Source organism: Molossus molossus, unplaced genomic scaffold (assembly GCF_014108415.1).
Source record: "Molossus molossus isolate mMolMol1 unplaced genomic scaffold, mMolMol1.p scaffold_m16_p_1, whole genome shotgun sequence".
Classification (NCBI taxonomy): Eukaryota; Metazoa; Chordata; class Mammalia; order Chiroptera; family Molossidae; genus Molossus; species Molossus molossus.
Genome location: NW_023425344.1, coordinates 133405061 through 133429735, shown reverse-complemented (window position 1 = coordinate 133429735; position 24675 = coordinate 133405061). Strand labels below are relative to the sequence as shown.

Below are 24675 nucleotides of genomic sequence, written 5' to 3'. Positions count from 1 at the left end.
CCTGAACTAATCTGATTACTGCTCTGCTTCCCTTTCCCCAGTTTTTTCACTTACTGTGTGGCATCATTATAAAATGTAGTTTGGATTATATCACTTCATTGTTTTAAATTTTCTAATGTTTTTTTATTATCCAAAGAATAAAGTTCATACTTCATAGTAAGGTACAAGCAAGTACTTGGTACTTGGTATTTCATACTTCAAGTACAAGCAAGTATTTGACAGTCTGGTTGCAGTCTGTCTTAGTAGCTTGACCTCCAACATTCCACTCTTATGTTTCCTATAATTTATCTGTTGCAGATTTTTACATTTTTTAGGGCATGTTATGTTCTGTCATATTTTGAGCCTTTGCTGAAAAGAAAGACATATTTCATTTATTCCCATTCTATTGAACTTGGTACCCTTTGATTAAGAGCCAGCTCTAGTATCCTTTGGTTCTCCGCATTAGTTAACCTCTCTCAATCATTGTTTCCCAAACACTTTGTACTTTTGTTTATTATAGCATTTATCACATTATAGTTTTAGTTTCTCTAATTAGACTTCAGTGTTTAGGGTTAGAAGTTATATTTTATTGCATTTGTACTTTGTTCACCTTCTGTCCTCTCTGTCCATGCTTCAAGCATCATTTCTGACAAACTTAACAATTAAAAATTAACAGTGTACCACATTTGATACTAGGTATTTTATATACGTTTTAATTTATTCCTTAAAACAACATCACGAGGGAGAAGATCTCTCTTAGATAGGAAGAGGTAATGAACATTGTCACAATCCAGGTGTTAGTGGCGGCTTCTCCAAAATCCATCTTCTTTTCATAAAACTGTATTGAAAGACCCAACAAATTTAATAATTTTATTGAACTTACAGGAAGAAACTCAATTACCTTGGAATTGCCTATTTATATAGGGAAATTTTTACGCTCTTTCCAAGTAAGTCTCCTTGCATGTGAACTGAAGACAATATTGTTTCCTTAAGTTAAATGAGAATTTGGATTTTCTTTTTAAGATTGCTTTTCACTTTGTCTAAATTTGTGAAGCACCCGTTAATTTGAAATATATTTTTTTCCTCAGTGTAGACATTGTTATTTAAATTAAACTTCCTATTAACTCTTATTATCAATAAATGATTTCCTGGTCTGGATTTACCTTAATGATTTATATGAAGAGGTTGATGGTTCAAATAAAAGTGGCCTCTTGGTCTTAAGTGCCAATAGGGTAGCTAGCTAAGCTGTATCTAAGGATGTCAACAGTAGGATGCTGTATGAAATAATACAGGAGCAGTATCTTTCTTAACCACTGATCTATTCATAGCGCTTAACAAATAATAGACATGCTCAGTAAATATTTGTTGTAGATGGATAAATAGCTGAAAGAATGGTAATGAGTGTGTTGGGGGTTGGGAGAAACACCTGCATTGGTCATGATTTAAAAAATGTATTTGGAGCAAAAGAAGATCGTACATGTGTTGTGTATCTAAAGGATACCAGCAATAGATTTAGACATGTGTAAAGCAGTGTGTCTTTTGAGAAAAAAACTAAAGATAAATCAAAATCTATCCTTGCTTGAAGGGAAACAAGTGTGAAGAAGTTGTGAAACTAGGATTTTGCAGAGAACAATTCTTGGGTGGGGTGAAACGAGGGAAGTCAGATACCTACCTCCTTTTAGACTTATATAGAGTAACATTTGAACATCTATTGGCAAAATTAATTTATTGGACAAATGTAATAAAATAACAAACTCTGATGTGCTAAAAGTTTTTTTCAGTTGGCAACCCCTTGTTTGTTCTATAAACTGGCTCTAGCTCCACCCTCCCTTCCATATTTCTGAAGGGACAAAATAGGCAGGAGACATGGTTCCTTTGTCTTTGCTTTGGACCAAAAAAGTGCCCAAGTTATAAGAGTTTAATGACCTTAATTAACAAGTTTTGTATTATTTATTAGCACAGATAAGTTTGAAAAGTAGACATAGTGGCCACAGCAGTCCTAGGCAGTAACTTCAAGCTAGCTCTTAGAAGATTAGCATGTCTAATATACACATAGTTACTTGCTGGTACCATAGTTTTCATCTTACGGGAGGGATGATTATTCATTCATTAATACAAGGTGTGAGTTATTCACTGGAATAAACTTTCCTTTTGTATTTTGATGGTATTTGTAGACTGGGTAAAATTCTAATGAGCCTACGATTTATCAATATGTCAGCAATAGCCCTTTATAGCTGACATAGGTCATTGATTGCCTATAGCCGGTGACATTTAGCCTTTTGTTTCTTCAATTTAAAATAATTTTTTTGATTATTAAGTACTCCTGAAAAGTTAGAAAGATTGCCCATAAAGTTATTCAAATATTGTTAAATAACTGTGAATGCATAAGTGGAGGAATTTAGTTTTTTATAGTCAATAACTTTAGAATTGTGTTTTATAACTTGAAGGTTATGGGGGAAGGCTTTTAAATCAAGTCTAAAAAGGCATTGCTTTAAAAGAAAAAGTTGAGATTTGACCACATAAGACATTTAAAACTTCTCTATGACAGATAAAATAAACAAAGGTTGAAAGATGAATGTCAAATTGGGGTAATATATTTGCAATATATGTAATAGTACATTGAGGATACATTAAAAATTAAAGCAATATGAAAAAGATAATCCAGTAGAAAAATGAGCAAAGGATTTGAACAGGCAGTTACAAAAGAAGAATTTTAAATCTCCAACCTTGCCCTTCTGGTGTTGCTCAGTGGTTAAAGCATTGGCCCAAGCACCAAAGGGTCTCGAGTTTGATTCCTGGTGGAGGACAAGTACCTGGGTTGCAGGTTAATTTCTGGCCCCAGTTGGGTCAGGCACATGTGGGAGGCAACAAATCATGTGTCTCTCTCAACGTCCATGTTTCTCTCCCTGTCCCTTTTTCTCCCATTCACTCTCTCTAAAAATCAATGGTAAAAATATGTTGGGTGAGGATTAATAAAAGACACTAGCCTTGCCTTACCAGTTACAAAAAATAATTCAAAAGAGATCAATGACCTGAACTTACCAGCTAAAACTATAAAACTTTAAGAAGAAAATGGGACAATCTTCCTAACATTGGTACTGATTTCTTAGATGTGACACCAGAAATACAGGCAACAAAAGAAAACTTATATCAGTTGGACTTCATCAAAATTTAACACTTTTGTCCATGAAAAGACAACCTACAAAACAGGAGGAAATACTTGCAAGTCATGCATCTACTAAGGGATTAATATCAAGAATATATAAAATCTTGTAACTCAGTAACCAAATGAAACAACCCAGTTCAAAAATGTACAGAAGACTTGAACAGATATATTTTTCCAAGCAGGAAGATAATGTAATGACCAATAAACACATGAAAAGGTCCTCTACATCATTAGTCATCAGGGAAAACAGTGAAGTACCACTTCATACCCATTATGATGGCTTTATAGAAACAGCAATGAAAAATAAGTGTTTTTGAGGATGTGGAGAAATTGGAACCCTTATGTGTTGCAAGTAGGAATGTAAAATGACAATAGCTGCTGTGAATTACAGTTTGGCAGTTCATCAAAAAATGAAACATAGGCCCTGGCCGGTTTGGCTCAGTGGTTGGAGCGTCAGCCTGCGGATCAGAGAGTCCCGGGTTCGGTTCCCGCTAGGAGCACGTACCAAAAAGAAAAAACAAATAAAAAAATGAAACATAGAATTTTGTCATAGGATCCCAGCAATTTCATGCCTAGGTATATAACTAAAAGAATGGAAAAGGCCAGGGAATCAAAGAGGTTTATACACTATGTTCATAGCAGCAGTATTCAAAGTAGCCAAAAAGTGGAAACAACCCAAGTGTCCAGATACAGGGATAACCAAATTATGATACATGCAATTGTGATTTTTCTCAATTTTAAATAGGAATGAAATTCTGATGCATACTGCTGCAACACGGGTAAAACTTGAAAGCCTTATGCTAAGTGAAATAAGCCTGACACAAAAGGACAAATACTGTTTGATTTTACTTACATAAGGTACCTAGAATGGGCAAATTCAGAGAGATGGAAAGTCAAATATTGGTTACTCAGGGCATGGGAGATTGGGAGCTGTTGTTTAATTGGGTCGAAATTATATGTTTGGAAAGATGAAAAAGTTCTGGAGATGCATAGTGTTGATGGTTGCACAAGTGTGAATGTACTTAATGCCACTGAATTGTAAACCTAGAAATGGTTAAAATGGTTAATTATATGTTATATGTATATTACCAGCATAAAAAAAATTTCAAGAGAGCAATTACCAGTACATACTGGAAATTAAGATTAAAACAAACAAAAAATTAAAATGAGATTTTTCACCCTTAAGGTTAGTGACAATTGAATGCAGAGAAACACATTTGGTGTGTAAGTTAGTTATTGCAGAGGTCACTTAAGTATAGCAAAATCTGTTAAAAGTTTTATAATACGCTGCTTATCCTTACATAAACATAAAGATTTTACTCAATTGAATAAAAAAAAATCAAGTTACAAAAATATATCTTTATATAACAAAACATCAGTGCTATATTTATTTACATTTGTAAATGCATGGAAAATATTCTGAATGGATCCCACTTCTAGCAATATACCCTAAGAAGCCTGAAACACCAATCAGAAAGAATATATGTACCCCATGTTCGTAGCAGCACTATTTACAATAGCTAAGATCTGGAAACAGCCCAAATGTCCCTCAGTAGACAAACGGATAAAAAAGCCGTGGTACATATACACAATGGAGTACTATGCAGCTGTAAGAAAGAAAGATCTCCTATCCTTTGAGACGACTTGGAGGGACCTGGAAAGTATTATCTTAAACGAAACAAGCCAAACAGAGAATGACAAGTATCATATGATCTCACTTGTGGAATATAATGAACATAACTGTCTGAGTAATGGGGTAGTCCCAGAGACGTGGAAGTGGGGTACAGACTGACATTCCCCAGAAGAGGGGGTGGTGGAGAGATAAACCACAGAATTTATGTGCATGTATGCATGAACAATGGACATGGACAACAAAGCTGGGGACAGGCAGGGAGGGAGGGAGGGAGAGAGAGGGGGACTCAGTTGGGGAAAAAGGAGAAACATCTGTAACAAAAATAAATAAAAAAAATACATAACTTAAAAAATATTCTGAATAGATATGTGATTAAAATATTCATGAATTATAAAATAAAAAGTAAAATGAAGTCCAGATTATATATCAGGTGGTATCACCTAGCTGTCTTATGTTTTTCCACTAGTAAACTTGGTTTCCCTTTATAACTTCCCTATGTTATACTCTTCTGTTAACAACATTACTAGAAAATAGAAAAAGCAGGTTGCCTTTGTTGCACGACTAGTGTTCAGCTTTGTTCACATGTCCTGTTCAGTGTTATAACATGTCAGAACATTGTAGGAAATTAAAAATGTAATTAGTACCTTTTACTGTTATATGCAGTATCTTTTTCAAAGGAGTTACTTTTTATAACAGAAAAATGTAAATTAGAAATGAATTTTGACTTTGGTTTATGCTCTCGTGGGTATTTTGAAAGGGTACCTATAACTTAAAAGGAAATGATACTATAAACCTTAAAAAATTAGGTTGTAGTAACATTTCTGTGTGAAGTCTAGTTGCTGGTAGGTTGATTCCTCTACTGGTAAAAAATTGGAAATATAACTGAACAGTTTTTAGTTACAAACATAAAGGGAGAGAAAGGTTTTTTATCAAAGAAAATATATATAATTTAAAGTCAAAGGGGAACATACTTATATCCTAGGAAGAGATAGCTATTCTTAAAAATATTATAGGCAAAAATAAAATTTGTTATTTATCTAACAAAATAAATATGCTAGAACTTAAACTAGGGACCGTTCTATTGCCAAAGACCGAAAAAAAAAATACTTAAAATAACCTAGGTTTCTTGAATGCTTTGGGAAAGTTTGCATTTAAGGAGTGAGTAAAGGCTAATATTCTTAAAAAGCAGAATAGTTTATTAAAATGGCGTTGTAATGAAAAACACTAATTCTTTTATGTAAATTCATGGTTTGTCTTTAGGTAGCTATTTCCATTTTCTAAATTTTTAATTTGTTTAGTTTGGTACAAATCTGTATGAATATGTATTTTTCTCACCCTAAAACATTAGATTCTAGATTAAAAGGTCTCAGGCAAATAGAAATGTTAATTAAAAGTAAATGTATAGCCCTGGCTGGTTTGGCTCAGTGGTTGGAGCATCGGCCCGCGGATCAAGGAGTTATGGGTTCGATTCTAGTCAAGGTGCTGGCACACACCTAGGTTGCAGTTCAGTTCAGTCCCTGGCCCTGGTCAGTCTTGCGGAAGGTAGTCAATCTATGTGTTGCTCTCACATAGATGCCGCCGCTCCCCCCCCCCCCCCCATCTGAAGATAAAGGGGGGGAAAATGTCCTCCAGTGAGGATTTACAAAAAAAAAAATTTAAATGTGTAGATAAACTCAGTGAGTGTTTCCTTGTTCTGAACAGTAGCTTTGTTGCCTTTTTGTATAAAAAGGTGGTTGTGTATTTTATAAGATTGTTTAAGTTAAATTTGTCTCTTAAGACTATACAGTGTTAACTCAGCTTTATGAAAATAGCATAAAGTGAGCTGTTGTCTGCTTTGTCAATTATTTATGGCAACTCTAGGCTTTTCCTCATTATCATAAGTTTTTGTTTGTTTTTTTAATCCTCACCCAAGGATATTTTTCTATTTATCTTCATGTAGAGTGGGATGGAGAGAAAGGGAGAGAGAGAGAAACATCAACATTAGAGGGGCACATTAACTGGTTGCCTCCCGCATGACCCTGACCAGGGCCAGGGACAAACCGCAACTTAGGTACGTGCCTTGGCCGCAATCGAACCCACAACTCATTGGTTCGTGGGCCGACGCTCTACTGCTGAGCCAAACTGGCCAGGGCACATTATCGTAAGTTTTAAACCTGGAGAGAGAACATATATGGTCACCTAGCACAATCTTTATTACAGATTCAGGCAGCGCATCAACAAATACATGTTGATGCTATCTTGGTGCCAAGCCCCATTTTGTACCAGGGCTACAGAAATAAATACAACAAAATTTCTCTCCTGAAGGAGTTCATGTTCTAGTAGAAGGGAGAGATGGTAAACTATGTAGAAGATACTAGCTAATATAATAGATCTGTGTTAGGATACTCTGAACACAAATGAGACACAACAATACTTTTATATTTTAATGATAAAACTAAGACTACCTTTCAGTATAGCTTTTAAAATATAAATAAACCCAATAAATCATTCCCACTTTTACTTAGAGATTGAGGCAAATAATATTTAAAATGTTTAAATAACATGTAACATGCTTTGGAAGGCCATTTATATGGGGGTGGGTGATGCTCTGTTCTTAAAAATTGTGTGAAAATAGCCCTGGCCGTTGTGGCTGAGTTGGTTAAACAGTGCCTCGTGCACCAAAAAGTCACTGGTTTAATTCCTAGTCAGGGCACATACCCAGGTTGTGGGTTCGATCCTGTGCAGGAGGCAGGCAGCCTATTGATGTTTCTCTTTCACGTTGATGTTTATATTTTCCCCACTCCCTTCCCCTCTTTCTCTGAAGTCAATTTTTAAAACACATTAAAATACATACATACATACATATATAAATAGTGTGAAAATAGCATGCTGAAGACTAGCTTTCTTGACTTTGATTTTAATCCTTTCTGCATTCAGTCCTCCATGTTTGTGCTGTGTTGTTTTGTTTATTATTATTGGTTTTGTTTCCTTTTATTTTTAAAGCTAAAAGAACCTTGGAAGTTCTCTTTTTTCCCCTCATAACCAGCAAGGACTGCCAGGCTCACCCATAGAACTTTTACAAGTTCAACATATGCTTGGGCTTTACCAAGTTTATTAGATCTGGATTGTTCTTATGGAAAATAATGCAATAGTTAATAAATAATAATACATACAAGAATAATACAACTGTAAACCTACTTATGCTCACCCCTGTATGAATCTTAAACAGCAAAGCAGTCTGCTAGATTTATGTACCCTCCTTTAAAATGTTTTCCTTCAAAAATTAAAATGTCTTGGGCCATCTGACTTGATGGTCATAATTGATCAATACATCCTGAGGTTCATATTTTAGAGACTACTGCCCCTAGTTCTTGACCATTACAGTAGCATTTTTTATAAAAAGGCTGGTAGAGGAGTTCATTTTCAGTAAGCTTGTTAGTAATACGCAGCTTTTTTTGAAGCATGAAGATTAATGAATGTTTAGTTTCTAGAATTCGAAATGAAGATTTACAATTACATTTAAATGTTTAGTGTGCTTGAAACATATACATCAAAGTAACAGTCTTAAATCAGTTACATATTATACATATGAGTTTAAATCTTCAGTTAATGCATATGAATGGGAAATTAAAGATGTTTTAGCAATTTTATTTTTCTAGTTAAACTGATTTTATTGCTTGGGTAAATAGATGTTTTATGCAACTAGGTCATAGGCTTTGGATGGCTCCTATATCCAATTGGTGGGAGGACTCTTTTGGTCTTATAATATTGAACCAAATGGTGACTACCACTCTCGATCAGAATCAGATGGAATTTAACATACTTATTCTTGTGTTCCTCTCAAGTTGAGTTTGAACAGCAACAGCTTTCTTGATTAAATGGTAGCGATCCTTAGGAAGATCAGAAGCAAGTCCTTTGGACTAAAGAATTCTCAAGATTTTATTGCCTGTCAGAAAATGTACTTGTGCAAAATCATGTGAGTGTCTCAGGATCACACTGATTTGTGAGGAAGTCAGGCCCTTCTTGGCCAGTTTGTAGATCTGCTCCTTCACATTGTCAGATATTAACTTCAACCAGGTGGGAATGAATGCTGCAGCAGTAGGACAGAGCCCACTGAGACAGGCCCCTTACTTGGAGCATGCATGCGACCAATGATGGCAATGGACAGGCAGTGAAAAATACTGTAAATTTTCATATTTAGTCTTTAGAGTAATATTGTTCAAAGAATATGTGTGAACATCTTGAATAGTCCAGTCTTAATGTTGTTACTCATAATAAGGTCTCTGTTTCTAATGCTCTTTTTCCTCCATGAAAGTCATTGTGTTAGTAAAATTCCATGATACGAAAATACGAGTTTGTGTTCATTTTCCTTTTGGTGGATATTTGGGTTTTCTAGTTTTATACTAAAATAAAACAGCCTTGGCCAGTTTGGCTCAGTGGTAGAGGATCAGCCTGTGGACCAATGAGTCACAGGTTCTATTCCAGTCAAGGGCACGTACCTCGATTGCAATTAGGTTTGGCATTGCGGTTCGTCCTCAGCCCTGGTCAGTGTAGGACCATGCTGGAGGCAACCAGTCCATGTGTCCCTCTCATGTTGATGTTTCTCCTCTCTCTCCCTTTCTCTCCCTCCTTCCCTCTCCCTCCTTCCCTCTCCCTCCCACTCTATCTGAAGATAGAGGAATATCCTCAGGTGAGGATTTAAAAAATAAAATAAACGTAATACTGTGATAAAAATTTTGACTGTTTATCCTGATTTACATAGAGTTTCTCTAAGGATCTATACCTATGGGTAATTAGTGAGTCATAAAATGTGTGCAGCTCCAGTTTTTCTAGATAACACCTAGTGATTATTTTCCATTGTAGTTATATCAGTTTATAGTCTTCACCAGAAATATGAAGTGTTCCTGTTATTCTTGCCAACATTTAATATTGTCAGGCTTTTAAATTTTTGTCAATTTGATGAATTTGCCCAGTTGCTTTTAATTTGTATATTTCTGGTTATCAGTGAAGTTGAGCATCTTTTGCAGTTTTTTACTAAAGCCATTTAAGTTTTTTCTGTGAAATGTCATTTCATGTCTTTTGTTTGATTTTCTGTTTTGTAGTTTGTCCTTTTTGATCTATAGGAGTTTCTTAAAATATTTTGGTTACCAGTACTTTTGATGTAATTGTTTTTCTTTTTGTAAATTTCTGTATCCCGTTGTCAAAGATATCTTCCTATATTTTTCTCTACTAGTAAGTTTTTATATCTGGCAATTTAGGCCACTAGTTGTATTCTTGGTCATATCCTTAGCCCATTTTGGGGTGGTGCCTATCCTGATTTGTATTAAGGCCATTGTTATGTTTACTTAGGTTGTTTTTGTGGTCATAAATATTTTCACCTTAAATTATTTCATCAGACATATAACATTAAGTCCTGGATAATTGTGTTGTCCCTTTATCCTAATGGAAGCTTACTTGAATGTGTAGTTAATACACAAATGTGTTTGAGACATCATTATTAATAAACAGTGTGGTACTTTTGGAATCAGATGTGGGTATGGTTGAATCAATGCTTTACCAGATTTTGTGACTTCCAGCAAGTTATGTAATCTTTTTCGTTTTCTCACTGATGAAATCAGGACATAAAAATACCTACCTCATTATCTAGTTAAGTCATATTTACTGAACCTTTTCTGTATGCTAACTTGTAAAGATTAAATGACATTATTTGGGTTGGGTGCCTGGCATATGAAGGTTACTTGATATTGGTTCTAGTTTCCTCTATTCAAGTAATTTTTTTAGCCTTGCTATCTCCTGTTTATTTAGAATCTACATCAGTGGACAAATCTGTATCACATTCTTGCACAACTCCTTCCACGTCGTCTTCTGGACTGAATCCCACATCTGCACCTCCAACATCTGCTTCAGCAATCCCTGTTTCTCCTGTTCCACAGTCACCAATACCTCCATTACTTCAGGATCCAAATCTTCTTAGACAGTTGCTTCCTGCTTTGCAAGCTACACTGCAACTTAATAATTCTAATGTGGACATATCCAAAATAAATGAAGGTAAATTTTCATACTAATAATTTTTTAAAACCCACTTGCATTGTGTAAAATTATGTAATTAGTAAAATCCTCATTTTAGGAATGATCTTTGTTTCATTTTGATTTCGCATTTGCACTTCATTATTTGGAATTTATAACTACCATAGTTTAGTGCCTTTGGTATTGTAATTGAGTTAGCAGTTGGATTTTCTGTGTATTTTTCAAGACTTAACCATACACCTACTTGGTAGTTACTGGAGATAAGCTGTTATGTCTGCAAACGCATATGGCAGACTGTTTTTTTGTTTGTTTTTTTAAGTAAATGCTCACTTTTTTTAAAAAGACCTCCTGTATATGGGTAAATAATTATTTGGAATGTTAAATATACTAATTACTTGAAAAGTAAGAATTCCGGTAACTCCTTCCTACAGTATTTGAAAAAATTTGAGGAGCGAGGTGATGGATAACAAAACATTTTGCTCTTTTTCCTAGTTAATGGCATTGTTAATTCCAACTTTGCTTTTCAGTATACTGAAGTTTTTAGGCATGATCTCAAAGAAGTCTTAATAAAAGTATATGTACTTTTAATTTGTAAACCAATTCAGATTCAGACATTAAGTCCTAAGAACATTGCAGAATTTTCTATTTCTGTACATTTTTACATAATATATTTAACAATAATGTTACGTGGTTACGTTTTTACTTTATCTTTAAAATGGAGCTATGTCAGGGTAGTTGGTCATTAATCTTCTGTTCTACTTGGCCTCAACTTTTCTGTATTTTGATTTTATTCTCTTAAGGTAACGATGCCATTCTCTTGTTTGATAGGTGAACTTTTTACTAGGCAGAGTGGAGCTTTTAAACAGTTTGAAGAAATGATGGCATTAAAAAATGTCAATAATAAAAGCTCTTGTTGCTTCAGAAAATACGGCTTTTCTAAGTGTCCAGCTTTTTAATATCCACTTTTAAAAGATTGTTAGAGTGGGTGTTGATGTAGGGTTTGAGTGGTCAGCTTGTCTGAAAAAGCAATCTCATTAAATAGCTAGCATTTATCCAGTTAATTCTGACTAATGTACTAAGCACTTTATCTGTGTGTGGATAGGTTTGTGTCATCATTGGAAGTTTCAGCGAATATTCATTTTACTGTTTTTAAGTCTCATAGAGGAGTTTTATTGAACTGAATACCTGAATTTTAGTGTAAAGGAAACTCTTTTTCTTTATTATAGACCCATTAAATTTTTTGTCCTCTGCCTCAGACCCATCTTATTACTCCTATGTAATACTTTTATTTTGAGAGTTCTAACCTGAAACACTCCAGTTTTTTTCTGGGTTCTTTTTTAATTTCAAGTGTTTACTAATGCCACATTTGCCTCTGTTTTATTTGAATTTAAGATATAATATGTTTTTAGTTCTTACAGCAGCTGTGACACAAGCCTCGTTACAGTCTATAATTCATAAGTTTCTTACTGCTGGACCATCAGCTTTCAACATAACTTCTTTGATTTCTCAAGCTGCTCAGCTCTCTACACAAGGTATTCACATTCTTAGATATCTTTAGCTTTGTATCTTGACTTGGGATTATTTTTTTAGTCTTTGAGCTGATTGCTACAATAACGGTGTTATTTTATGCTTGATTTTTTTTCATTACTATATTATACAGTATTTGTATTTCCTCTTTTAGATGAAGCAAGCTTTGACATCACAATATTGCCATCAAATCTGTAATATAGTATATATTTCATGCTGAATTTGTTTATGAGATCATTTATTCCAAAGCTGAAAGTAAATTATGATATGCCCTCAATCTTTGTGAAATATTGAGTGTATTTTAACAGTTGAAGTTTGGTTCAGGTTGATGTTAGATGGTTTTTTTATTAGAGGATATGGATGCAGAAATGCTCAAGTCCTGCCTTGAAATAGATATTCCTTTTCTTTATGAAGTTATTCAATGGAAAGAGATACAGAAACAAAAGAGAAATGAAAGGGTTACTTTGACTTCTTTCTTGGCCCCAGGTCAGAAAGCTGGTAAGTTGAGCAGGAATAACTGGTCTAAAATTGAAATGTAGTAGTGGAAAGACTTTGACAGCCCTCTAGTTAACCTCATAAGGCAGGAGACTATAGGGAAAACTGGGTTTAAATGTGGAAGAAGAAATAAGGATTCTGAGGTTGCCTTCCATGTGAGAATAGGTCCAGGGTTACCTTCTTGTTCTAGCCTTAGAGAAGGCGACACTGGGTATGTGCTTATCTGTAACACACAGCTCATTTATTCAGTGTGGCCCCAGTGAATATCTCACATTCTGACTTTTTCAGATTTGTGTTTTCTTGGGGAGAGAGGGATTGCATGTAGAGAGGTGCTTATTACAGATGTTTTTTGTTTGTTTGAAATTTACTGCTTTGTTCTTTTGCAGCCCAGCCATCTAATCAGTCTCCAATGTCTTTAACGTCTGATGCATCATCCCCAAGATCCTATGTGTCTCCAAGAATAAGCACACCTCAAACTAATACAGTCCCTATCAAACCTTTGATTAGTACTCCTCCTGTTTCATCACAACCAAAGGTATGTCACCTTTGAGGGAAATTTTAAAAAGAAACCACTTATTTTTGGAAAAACAAGTTTAATAATGTTTTAGAATCTGTATTAATAGAAAAAGCTCTATGAGAATGAAGTGGAGTGAATGACAGGTAAGTACAAATAGATGCAGGTTACGGTCTCTTAATTGGCCAATGAGGAGAGAGTTGTATTTGTGCTACTTTTATGCACTGATTCTTCTCTTTGTTGGCTTTGGGATTTGTGACATTGGAGAGCAGGCTAAAGAAGGGTATACTAATTGAGTCTTAATATTTGTAGAATTTTCAAACCCCTAAAGATAAGAGAAAGCATGTTTTCTTTGTCTGCCTCCATCCCATACTTTTATTTCAGACTCAGTTTCTGTACTAAGAGCTTTATATGTATTATTTAATTTTCACATCATGAGAATCAACTATTTGTCTCAATTAAAAGATAAGAAAATTAAGCCTTTGGTTAAATCTAGTTTTTTAGTGGAGTAAGAATTTGAGACCTGGGTCTTTTTGAATACAGACCCATTTTACTGAGCTATACTGCTTGTGTTGGTCCAAGCAAAATCTTACATGGATGACTTGGAGCAATTAAAAAATTGTTGGTCTGTTCTTTTTAGCTATGAACAGGACCCTGCAATGTTGCAGTCAAATTTTGTACTACATCATTTAGATCCTACCTACAAATTCATAAGCAAATCACAATTACACTTATGCTTTGCTTTGTAAGTAGCATTCCACCAGTAAAACACAGAGAGAGCTGGAAGTCAATATATATAAATTGTGACTTTAACTTTTAATGGTAATTGTAGGAGAAAATTTTTTTTAGTTGTTATAAAAACTATGGGCTATTTCAAAATTTTGTGCCAATGAATTCTTTATTCAAATAAAATCATAAGCAGAAACCTAAATATAAAAGTGCATTGTGAAACATAGCTTGAAATTGATGGTAGGTCAAATTTTAGATCTTCTATTGGCTCATCCCTTCCCTGCTTCAACCATTTATCTATGCATGTTTTAGGGTCAATCTAGTTCAGTTTTTAAAAATTTGTGTTACAGTTGTTAGTCCATTATGTGATTCCTTATTGTTTATATTTTGATAGAATGGAAGAGGGAGAGAAACATCAATGTGAGAGAGAGACATCAGTTGGTTGCCTCTTGCATGACCCTGAGCAGGGCTGGAATTGAACCTGAGACTCTGGTCCGTGGGCCGACACTCGAACTGCTGAACCCAGCGCCCAGGATGATAATCTTAAGACTACAACAAATAATGACTAAAAGTGAAATAAGCTGTAGTATTAGTGTTACAGTCAGTTGTCAAAATTAGCATTTTAAATCTCTTACCAGTTTTTTGCATTCAAAAAACTACTCTCAAGTTATTTCTAATAAAATTAGTGGACATTTGATAGTACATAGATCTTATAAAAATGTTCTTTTATATTCAGAAGTAGCAGGGCCATCCCGATTTGTTTGGGAGAATATTAATCATTCAAAAAACCCCAAACAAAAATCTCTTTGCTAGCGGATGTGACTTAATCACAAATGACTCCATCTTCCTTTGTGCCTTAATTTGGGGCTTATATTTAAAATTGCCTGTTTTCTCTCTCTGGCATCTGAATATGAATATGAATAGTATATGTATCCCCACTGGCAACCATGTCTCTCTTGGTCTATCTCCATAGGGCAGCATCTCTTTGGTGACCATTTAAGTTGAATTTTGTGTGGGCCATAGCTCATTCTTTGATAGACTAATATATACTTTGTCTTCATATGTGGTTGAAATTTAAGCAACTGTATTTATATCATGTAACATTTCTTTTTATTGGTTTGGAAGTAATAGTATAGTCCTGCTCCACTTAACAATGAGAATATATTCTCAGAGATGTGTCAGGCGATTTCACTGTGTGAACATCAGAGTGCACTTACACAAACCTAGGTGGTATGGTCTACTACACACATAGGAGAGGAAAAATAATTTTTCCTGTACCCTTTGGGCTTTTTGACTTGGACGTCCTGTAATAAAGATTAGCAAGAAAAAACAAAAATTTAATAACATGTATACCTCCAGTATACATGGGAAAGACCCAGGAAAACTGAGTAACTGATGCCACCACCTTAAATACCATCTTCAGCTGAAGACAAAAGAAGTTGTTGGGAGTGAGGGGAGTCAGTTATGGGATGTTACCAGAAAAAGCACATTAAACGGGTAAGGTGGTTATGCAGATTTAAGTTCTTGCTTTTGCACTGATAAGAGTTTCTGTACATATGGTCATCCTCCTCTTTTTGGTACACTGAGGGAGAGAGAGCCTTACAAATGGAGATTTCCCTTGCAAATATAAATGTCTTATACAAAGGGTAACTTCTACTTGGTTTTCAAAATTTCTCCCATGTCTTCTGTTTCTTAAAGTTAATTAGCCTAAAATAAGCCTCATGCCAGATAGACATATTTTGTGGTGACAAATTCTGATCCTCTACAGTTTCTAGGCTACAAAACCAGTATAGCATGTTACTGTACTAAATACTCCAGCAATTGTAACACAATGGTAAATACTCGGCATTAGGAATTTTTCAGATTATAATCTTATGGGACCTCTGTAGTATATGCACCTTCCTTGACTAGAAGTTTATGTGGCACATTACTGTAAATCAGAAGAGGTATTAGAATGTCTTGGGAAGAAAACTGGACTCAAAATCAGGAGAACTTATTTCTTATGTTGGTGTACTAAGAAAGTTAATCTTACGACCTTGTGCCATTTTACTGTATAAAGAAATTAGATCCAAGTCTCAAACCTTACTCTCTTCTAACTACATGACCTTTGGAAACCCATTCTGCTTTTTTGAATCTCTAGAATTTTACTTAGATTTGGAGGATATGTGAATTTGGGCACCTAAATGACAAGGACTATATACTATATACAACTAAGCTGTTTGCTGCCACTGCCCTGTTTGCCCCCCACCCCCAGTTATCCAGTTTCAATTGTCCACAGTCAGCTACCATTCAGAAACATTTAAATGGGGCTTTAGATGGTTAGAGCATCATCCCGACACACCAAGGTTGTGGGTTTGATCCCTGGTCAAGGCACATACAAGAATCAACCAATGAATGCATAGCATAAATAAATGTAACAACAAATTGATGATTCTCTCTCTCCCTCTCCCCCTCTCTCCCTTCCTTCTTACTTTCTTCCCTCCCTCCTTCCCTCCTTCTCTCTCTCCACCCCCTTCCTTTCTCTCGAATCAATAAAAAATAAAAACAAAAATATTATATGTAAAATTCCAGGAATAAACAATTCATAAGTTAAATTTTATGCCATTCTGAATGCCCTGAAGAAATCTTGAACTATCCTGCTTCATCCCGCCCTGCACTTATAATCTTTGTCCAATATATCTATGCTTTATAAGCTGTCTGCCCATTTAGTCACTTAGTAGCCATTTTGGATATCAGAGAGAGAGCACATTCCCAAACTTTTATTACAGTATATTATAATTGTTCTGTTTTATTAGTTATTAATCTCCCTCTTGCCTAATTTATAAGTTAAATTTTAGTACAGATATGTATGTATAGGAAAAAACAGTATATGCAGTTCTAACTTCTTGCTTAATGCTGTATATTGGTTCTGTGACTTTAAGCAAAGCACCATATAATGAAACTACTTTTACTGTTGGCTGATAAGTTCAGTTTCTGTCAACTTTATAATGAAACGATGTTGAACAACATGACATTATTTGAGAACCTGCTATATATAGGGTTTAGTACCATCTGGTTTTCAGACCTCCATTGGGGGGGCGGGTCTAAGAATATATCCCCAGAGGATAGGTGGAGGGACTATTGTCTGTCTGTATCACTAATATTAATCTCATTATGAAACAATTTAGGGCAACTCTTGTTATCTTAAAAATCACTGAAGAATAAAAGTAGTAGGGAAGTTTTATTGATAGAACTTTTGCTTTGATTTAGTTTCCATGACATTTGCCATTGTAATAAGCCAGATTTTGACATTTCAGGTTACTACTCCAGTAGTTAAGCAAGGACCAGTTTCACAATCCGCTACACAGCAGCAGCCTGTCACTGCTGACAAACCACAAGGTCATGAACCTGTCTCTCCTCGAAGTCTTCAGCGCTCAAAGTAAGTTGATGTTACATGTTGAGGCAACATTACTTTTTCCTTACTATGTCATACTTCATTGTTTGAATATTATAAATAATGTATGTATAATAGAACTTGATCTTGGAAGAATCCATGGATAGCCTAACTTAGTTTTATGTATTGCAAAATTTATGAAGGCAAACCTGGAGCAAGTAGATTGTCTCTAGTAGTGAAGCCTGGGTTATTTTGAGGAAAGTGGTTCTTTTCTTTAAAATTTAACTTAGTAGATATAATGACAGGAATAACTGTGATACTTGTACAAATAGGGCAAGTGGTTTTGTAATATTTTATTTATTGGAAATGAGACATCATTTTTAACCTCCTCATAGCAGTTTTAGGTTTGAGTGTATTGATGAAGCCAAAAATCTCACATCTAAAACTTGGGCCAATTTTGCCAGCTGGTGTATGTTAGTCAGGCTTTCCTCTTAGCTTCTACTCTGCTCCTATAAGGATTTACTTATCATTCAGAGATGTAGTGTGTTGTCACTTTTCTTTGTTAATGAACAAATACAACTTAAAATTTTTTTTTTGATTGATTTTCCTATTTTTATTTCTTGCTATGAGGTGGCAAAATAATTCAACTGTTGTTTTTATTGTTTTCTAAACAAGCATTTCAGAACTTACACATCCAAATGAGAGTTGTTCCCTTCAAAATAATCACCTTGGAATGCTGTCTACTTATTCCAGCAATGTTGCCATTGCTCAGAACATTTTGGGGAGATTCTTCTTTTAAATTGTCTTTAGAGGCTGCAGTATTATTTTAAGTATCCTCAGTGATGAAAACTCTTCATCTTTTGGGAGATTTAGTTTTTGGAAATAACTGAAATTCAGAGCCAAGTCTGGTGAAGCAGGTAGGAAATCAACTTGGGTGATTAAATGTTTGGTTCTCGCCACCATATCCCCAAACCCTAGACTAAATCATACAGTTTTAAAAGAAGATAACCAATCTCAGAGTGTTATTTTTGGGGGTCTTATTTTGCCACTAAACTCATTCATTGCTATCCAACAGAATGCCTGTATTTTGCTTCTAATTCTTTCACCCTCTGATTCAAAACTTTGTTCTGATGTTAAACAAGAGCAATATATTTTTTCCCCTCCTTATCTACATATATTTAAAACATAGTATTCAGATGTGCCTTGTATCGACAGTTGCTAAAATTGTGCCCTGGCTGGTGTAGCTCAGTATTTAGGGCATTGGCCCTGGCACCAACGGTCGTGGGTTTGATTTCTGGCCCTGGTCAGGGTGCAAGTGGAAGGTAACCAATCGATGTCTTTCTCTCTCTCTTTTTCTCCCTCCCTCCCTTCCACTCTCTGAAAATTGATGGAAAAAATATCCTTGGGTGAGGATTAACAACAACAAAAAAATGTGACCATTTCTTAGTGACATTTGTAGTAGACAAAGTCAACAGGTTCTGCTGTCAAATTTGGAGAGTACTATTATATTGAATTTGACTCTGACATTAGTTTTAAAATGGCTTCCCCCCCCCCCCCAAAAGTGTATTGAGGAATACATGATATAAGTGTACTTTGAATTTTAAATTATATTTACTTAATGTTAAACTAACAAATTTTTCTTAGGTGTCAATAGAAGGTATTGACAGGCAATATCTAGGATACCTAGAAACTACTTGTAAATATGCTACACATTCAATTGTGTTTTCTCTTCCAGTAGCCAGAGAAGTCCATCACCTGGTCCAAATCATACTTCTGGTGGTAATGCATCAAATGTAACAGTTGTACCACAGAATTCATCTACCCGAACTACATGTTCATTAACACCTACGCTAGCAGCACACTTCAATGAAAATCTCATAAAACATGTTCAAGGATGGCCTGCAGATCATGCAGAAAAGCAGGTATGTTACATGCATGATTCACAGCAGTTGTTTTACCTTGGGATGACTAAAAAAGATTAACTTAAATTCTACTTTAAAAAAATCTAATCTGGACCATGAAATTCAAGCTATATTTAAAACAAACTAATTTAGGTTGTCTAGTTATTTTATAAAATATTTGATATATACTTACCTATAGGGTATTTTTGAGGTCACTTTTGTGGTTTCACATAAAGTATTTTAATATCATTACAGCTACCATTATCAAGTACTCAGCATTTAGTTCTGTGCCAAGTGCTTTGATTATTTTCTCCACTTAAAACTGCTAATAAGTGCACATAATGAGTTTTCCCATTTTATCAATAAGGCTCTTAAGACCAAATAAATTATACCAAGTTCACTCTATTAATACAGTGGTATGGCTCACAGCCAGTGTGCTTTTCCTTTCATCCAGTCATTCTGATAGTTTTAGAACCTGTTAGTACTGTTAATCTTATGACTGTCCCACTAGACTAAGCTATTAGAAGTTAAGAGACATTTTTGTTTTAGGATGAAGGCTCTTAGGACATTGAAATTATTGCATTGGCTTCTCCTTTTATCAGTGTTATACCTGAACTTTTCCTTTGGCTGACCCAGCATCTTTTGTTAATGGCAAATCATTCATCCATCCTATCCTAGTGCTATACTATTCTGAGATTGGCAATACTGTTTTCTCAAGAAGCCTGAGGTGTAAATCTTAAAATAAGTACTTTGCACCATATATGAGACAGTTTAGTTTTTATTTTTTAAAGAAAATAATTTTCCCCCTTAGATTCACCAGAATTTTTGTGGGTTTAAAGGAAAATGATTATTCTATAATATAAAGTTCTAAAATATTTAATGTTATGTGTGACTTATATTTTATGGGTTTTTTTTTTTTTTTATAATTATAGGCATCGAGATTGCGAGAAGAAGCCCATAACATGGGGAGCGTTCACATGTCAGAAATTTGTACTGAATTAAAAAATTTAAGATCTTTAGTCCGAGTATGTGAAATTCAAGCAACTTTGAGAGAGCAAAGGTAAGTTTTTCGCTGAAATAATTTTTGTTTATCTTAAGTCAGATTGAAGAACATAACTTTGAATTTTAGAAATGTAATTTTTTTAGATAAATTGTATCATGTTTCATAATACTATAACATGTTTTTATTTAATGTTATTTCTGGTGAATGCTAATAGCATCTAAATTTTATTTTTCTTAACCCATGGGAAATGTTTTAATAGACTTTTTTTCTTGCGTTATAACTCAATAAGGTATAGTAATACATTATTTAAAAAGTGAAATTAGATAGCAACTAGTTATGAAGGGTCACTCTTGAATTGAGGAGCATATCAAATTGAGGGCGTTTATCTATTGCCCAAGGTACGTACTTCAGTTGAAATTTCAAATCACTATTTACATTATGCTTGTATCACCAATAGATCATTGCAAATTATAGTAAGATAATTTTTTAGCAGGTTCAATGATGTATATCTGTTTTCACCTAAACTCTTACTGTTTGGTTTTTTTTTAAATCAAGTATTCTACTCAGGTAGTATAGTATATCTACATCTGCTAAATAGTATAGATATTTTTTAAACACGTCACAAAGTTGAGAACAAACTTCAAATGGCTTTACATCCTGTCTACTATATATATAAGCTTGTCATGAAACCACAAATGTGTCTGTGGTATTTGGCTCCATTTTTATGAACTTACAATTATATTGAGTGCTATTCTTCAAAACGATTAGCCTCTTGCACCTAGTTAATTTCATAATTACTATGCTTACTATATTGTAGTCCAGAAAATATGCAATATAGGTTATCTCATGTTCAGTATCTACTGCCTTTGTATATGTGTGATGATAGAGTAAACACTATATTTTAAATCAGTCTTCATATTCAGATTAATTATTGAGAAACTGAAAACTAGAAAACATTTAAACTTGTTATTCTTATGTAATATATATCATATATTCAATGATTGTTTTGTTTGAACTGTAGACTAAGCAGTTTTTAATCATTTTGTTTTAACTAGTAGCTATTCATTTTCTTTAAGACATTTTGTTGTTAAAAGTTTGGGTTTTTTGTAGCATTTATATGACCACACAGTTCTAATGCCTTCTTATTCTTTCAGGATACTATTTTTGAGACAACAAATTAAGGAACTCGAAAAGCTAAAAAATCAGAATTCCTTCATGGTGTGAAGATGTGAATAATTGCACATGGTTTTGAGTACAGGAACTGTAAATCTATTGCCCAATCTTAACATTTTTGATCTGCATTTAAGTAGACTTTGGACCGTTAAGCTGGGCAGAGGAAATGACAAGGGGACGGGGGTCTGTGAGAGTTAATTCAGGGGAAAGAGACAAGACTGATTTGTAAAACCCTTGAAATGTAGATTTAATGTAGATGTATTCTTCACGTTGTAAATATGTTTTGTAGAGTGAAGCCATGGGAAGCCATGTGTAACAGAGCTTAGACATCCAAAACTAATCAATGCTGAAGTGGCTAAATACCTAGCCTTTTACATGTAAACCTGTCTGCAAAATTAGCTTTTTTAAGGAAAAAAAAAAATGGGGGGGGTTTAATTTATCATTCAGAAATCTTTGCATTTTCAAAAATTCAGTGCAAGCGCCGGGCGATGTGTGTCTAAGGAGATACAATTTTGAACTATATAGGTGGTGTACAAAATATCATGAAACAACTGTTTCCACACTTGCACCTGATCAAGAGCAGTGCTTCTCCGTTTGTTTGCAGAGAAATGTTTTTTCATTTCCCGTGTGTTCCATTTCCCTCTGAAATACTTGATCTGATTTTATCCATTTTTGTAAGGCTCCTCTCTTTTTTCTCCTTTCTTAAGGCACTGTTGCTATGGCACTTTTCTATAACCTTTTCATTCCTGTGTACAGTAGCTTAAAATTGCAGTGATTGAGCATAACCCACTTGTTTGTATAAATTATTGAAATCCATTTGCACCCTGTAAGAATGGAATGGACCTAAAAGTACTGCTGGGCGTGTGTGCTGAAAGTACATTGATTGCTCAAATGTAAGGAAATGGCCCAATGAACATGGTTGTGGGAGGGAAAAGAGGAAACAAAGCTAGTCAGATGTGAATTGTATCTGTTGTAATAAACATGTTAAAACAAATAAAATGTTATTTTTCTTTTCCTTTGGTCAAATGCATATTAGAATTTGAACTACCTGGGGATTCTTTATCAGAACTATTCTTGTTGAATATTTCTACTTAATTGAAATAAGTCCTTAAAAAGGGGAGGTTTCATTTAAAGCAGATTAACAGGAAATGTGTATAAGATATTTAATGAAATATGAAATTCAACAAGAATGATTAAGTCACTTCCCAAGTGGTTGTCATTTGTTAAATCCTGGTTTACCTGTCTTGCTATTATAACATTTCATTTTGAAGGATGTTTGTGTTGTAGCTAACTGTTCAAGTCTGGTGCTGACTGCTGTTCTTAGCCATCACAAAACGCTAAATTTGTGTAATTGGAGCTTCCTACTGTTAGCTGGAAATGGTGGAGAAGCTCGGCTTTGTATATTGTTTTCCTAAAGTATATTAAAATAAAAAAAGAAACTATTGCTACTATAAAATTACCTTGGCTTTTTTTTTTTCTTTGCTAAAATATTGGTCACCTGGCCTTAGCATGACACTGCCAGTATTATATTAAATCACAAGGGTTTCTTTATGCAGAAAAATCTTAATTTTAAAATTTTACCCAATTTTAGAGCCTTCTTTTCCTGTTGAGGCAGATGTATTCATATGCTTTCAGAGAACTGCCAGCACCAAGGGCTTATTTTGTGATGTTAGACATTAATGTTATTACATTCTGGGATACTAAAATTTTGAAATTGCTCTTGTGCTTTAAGCATACTTAAAAGTATAGAAGATAATGCTCAGACTTTTCAACAAATTTTAAAAAGTAAACTGTAAGCGATAGTATGGATGATACTTTCTAAAATACAAAAATGTTCCAGTATAATTAAGAGGAATTTGAATCTTATACTGGAGACTGATTTTTTTTTTTTTTAATTGTAACTTGAGCATACTTTTAAAATGTAAGAAGAAACAAATGTCATAAGTTATATCATCATGAAATGTTTATACCTATGAGATTGTTAACATTTACTGGACTTGATTAGTGCATGTAAATGAAAATCCGAAGAGCTATGTTAAGCTAGAACCCTTATTGATGCAGTCCTGTATATTTCCCAGAAAGAAGTAAGCAATTTGTGATGTGGTAGATAAAGGTTTCCTGATTGGATGGTAACTCACATATAGAGAGAGAGAGAATGCCTGGTTTGAGATTTCCTGGTGAATTTTTAATCACAGAAAATTAAAAATTTTTGTAGACTATTTTTACAACTTGAATCACTCTATAGTAAGTTATTTTAAATATTGCACTTTAATACAGACATGGTGTCCAGTTACTAACCTTCTTGAGGTAACCAACCAGGACTGTTTATTAAAATAGGCATAATATCAGAGAATATTCTTTAGTTGGCCTATTGCCATGGCTTTGAATATACATCTCATTTTGGTGGGCACCTTGATTCAAATAATTTGAAAATGGAAATGTGAATAGCCCCTAGGAAACCTCAGGGTTTTTATTTTTGTTCAAAGGGACGAAATGTTCGAACTATGTTGTAATAAAATGTATTTCATGAGGTGGGTCTGTTAGAAAGTAAGTCTTTACCCTGAAGAACCAGCTTCCCTACTATTTTTCTTTTCTGTGTAGTTCAACTAACTATTATTTTTGAAACGGACTATATTTCCAGATTTTTAACACACTGAAAATTCCATGCTCCAGCCCTTTTTAAAGACATCATGCTTTTAATAGCCCTAATGAATGGTTTTCTCTTCTAATTTTATATGTTTCACACTTGTAAAATCTTGGACAGGAGGTGCTTAAAACTTTGCAAAGAATGAATTGTTACCCCATTTCAAAAATAATCTATTGTTCTGTTTAACAGCTTTAGCTTTAAGGGATTATCTCCCAGCGGCAGAGTGTAAAGTAAGTCACTCTGCAAATCAGAACTATTGTAGTTCTGATTTGGACTTAAATCAGGACTTGGCGCTACTGTATTTAGATGTGGGATTTGCATATACGGATTTCTTTTTAATACCTGTAAATACGGCTATATTCTTGTATTTGTACTGAAGTGTACAAAATGACACTAAAAAGTAATAAATATGTTTTGACTATATTGTGCTGTTATTTCAGAACAGTGTGTTTTGAAAGTCTTAGAATGCATAATTTGCATTTAAGAAAACCAAATACCAGATTACTGCTAGAATTTTAATAGCAGTTGT

The 24675-nt window shown here is 34.3% G+C and overlaps 1 protein-coding gene across 6 annotated transcripts in view; it reads left to right on the top strand.

The window, feature by feature from the left end:
• WAC (WW domain containing adaptor with coiled-coil) overlaps positions 1 to 22941 on the top strand; it is a 94766-nt gene extending 71825 nt beyond the window's left edge. For 2 of the 6 annotated variants that reach the window (XM_036267086.1, XM_036267078.1), the window contains exons 7-13: positions 10563 to 10805; positions 12194 to 12316; positions 13193 to 13341; positions 17346 to 17467; positions 19158 to 19344; positions 20256 to 20383; positions 21481 to 22493. In XM_036267086.1, the coding sequence (XP_036122979.1) occupies positions 10563 to 10805; positions 12194 to 12316; positions 13193 to 13341; positions 17346 to 17467; positions 19158 to 19344; positions 20256 to 20383; positions 21481 to 21550 (1022 nt within the window). In that variant the 3' untranslated portion in view covers positions 21551 to 22493. Of the gene's footprint in view, positions 1 to 10562; positions 10806 to 12193; positions 12317 to 13192; positions 13342 to 17345; positions 17468 to 18097; positions 18237 to 19157; positions 19345 to 20255; positions 20384 to 21480 lie in introns of those variants that run through there. The other 4 variants (XM_036267044.1, XM_036267051.1, XM_036267060.1 and 1 more) reach the window with 4 other exon arrangements.
• The last annotated feature ends 1734 nt before the right edge of the window (positions 22942 to 24675 follow it).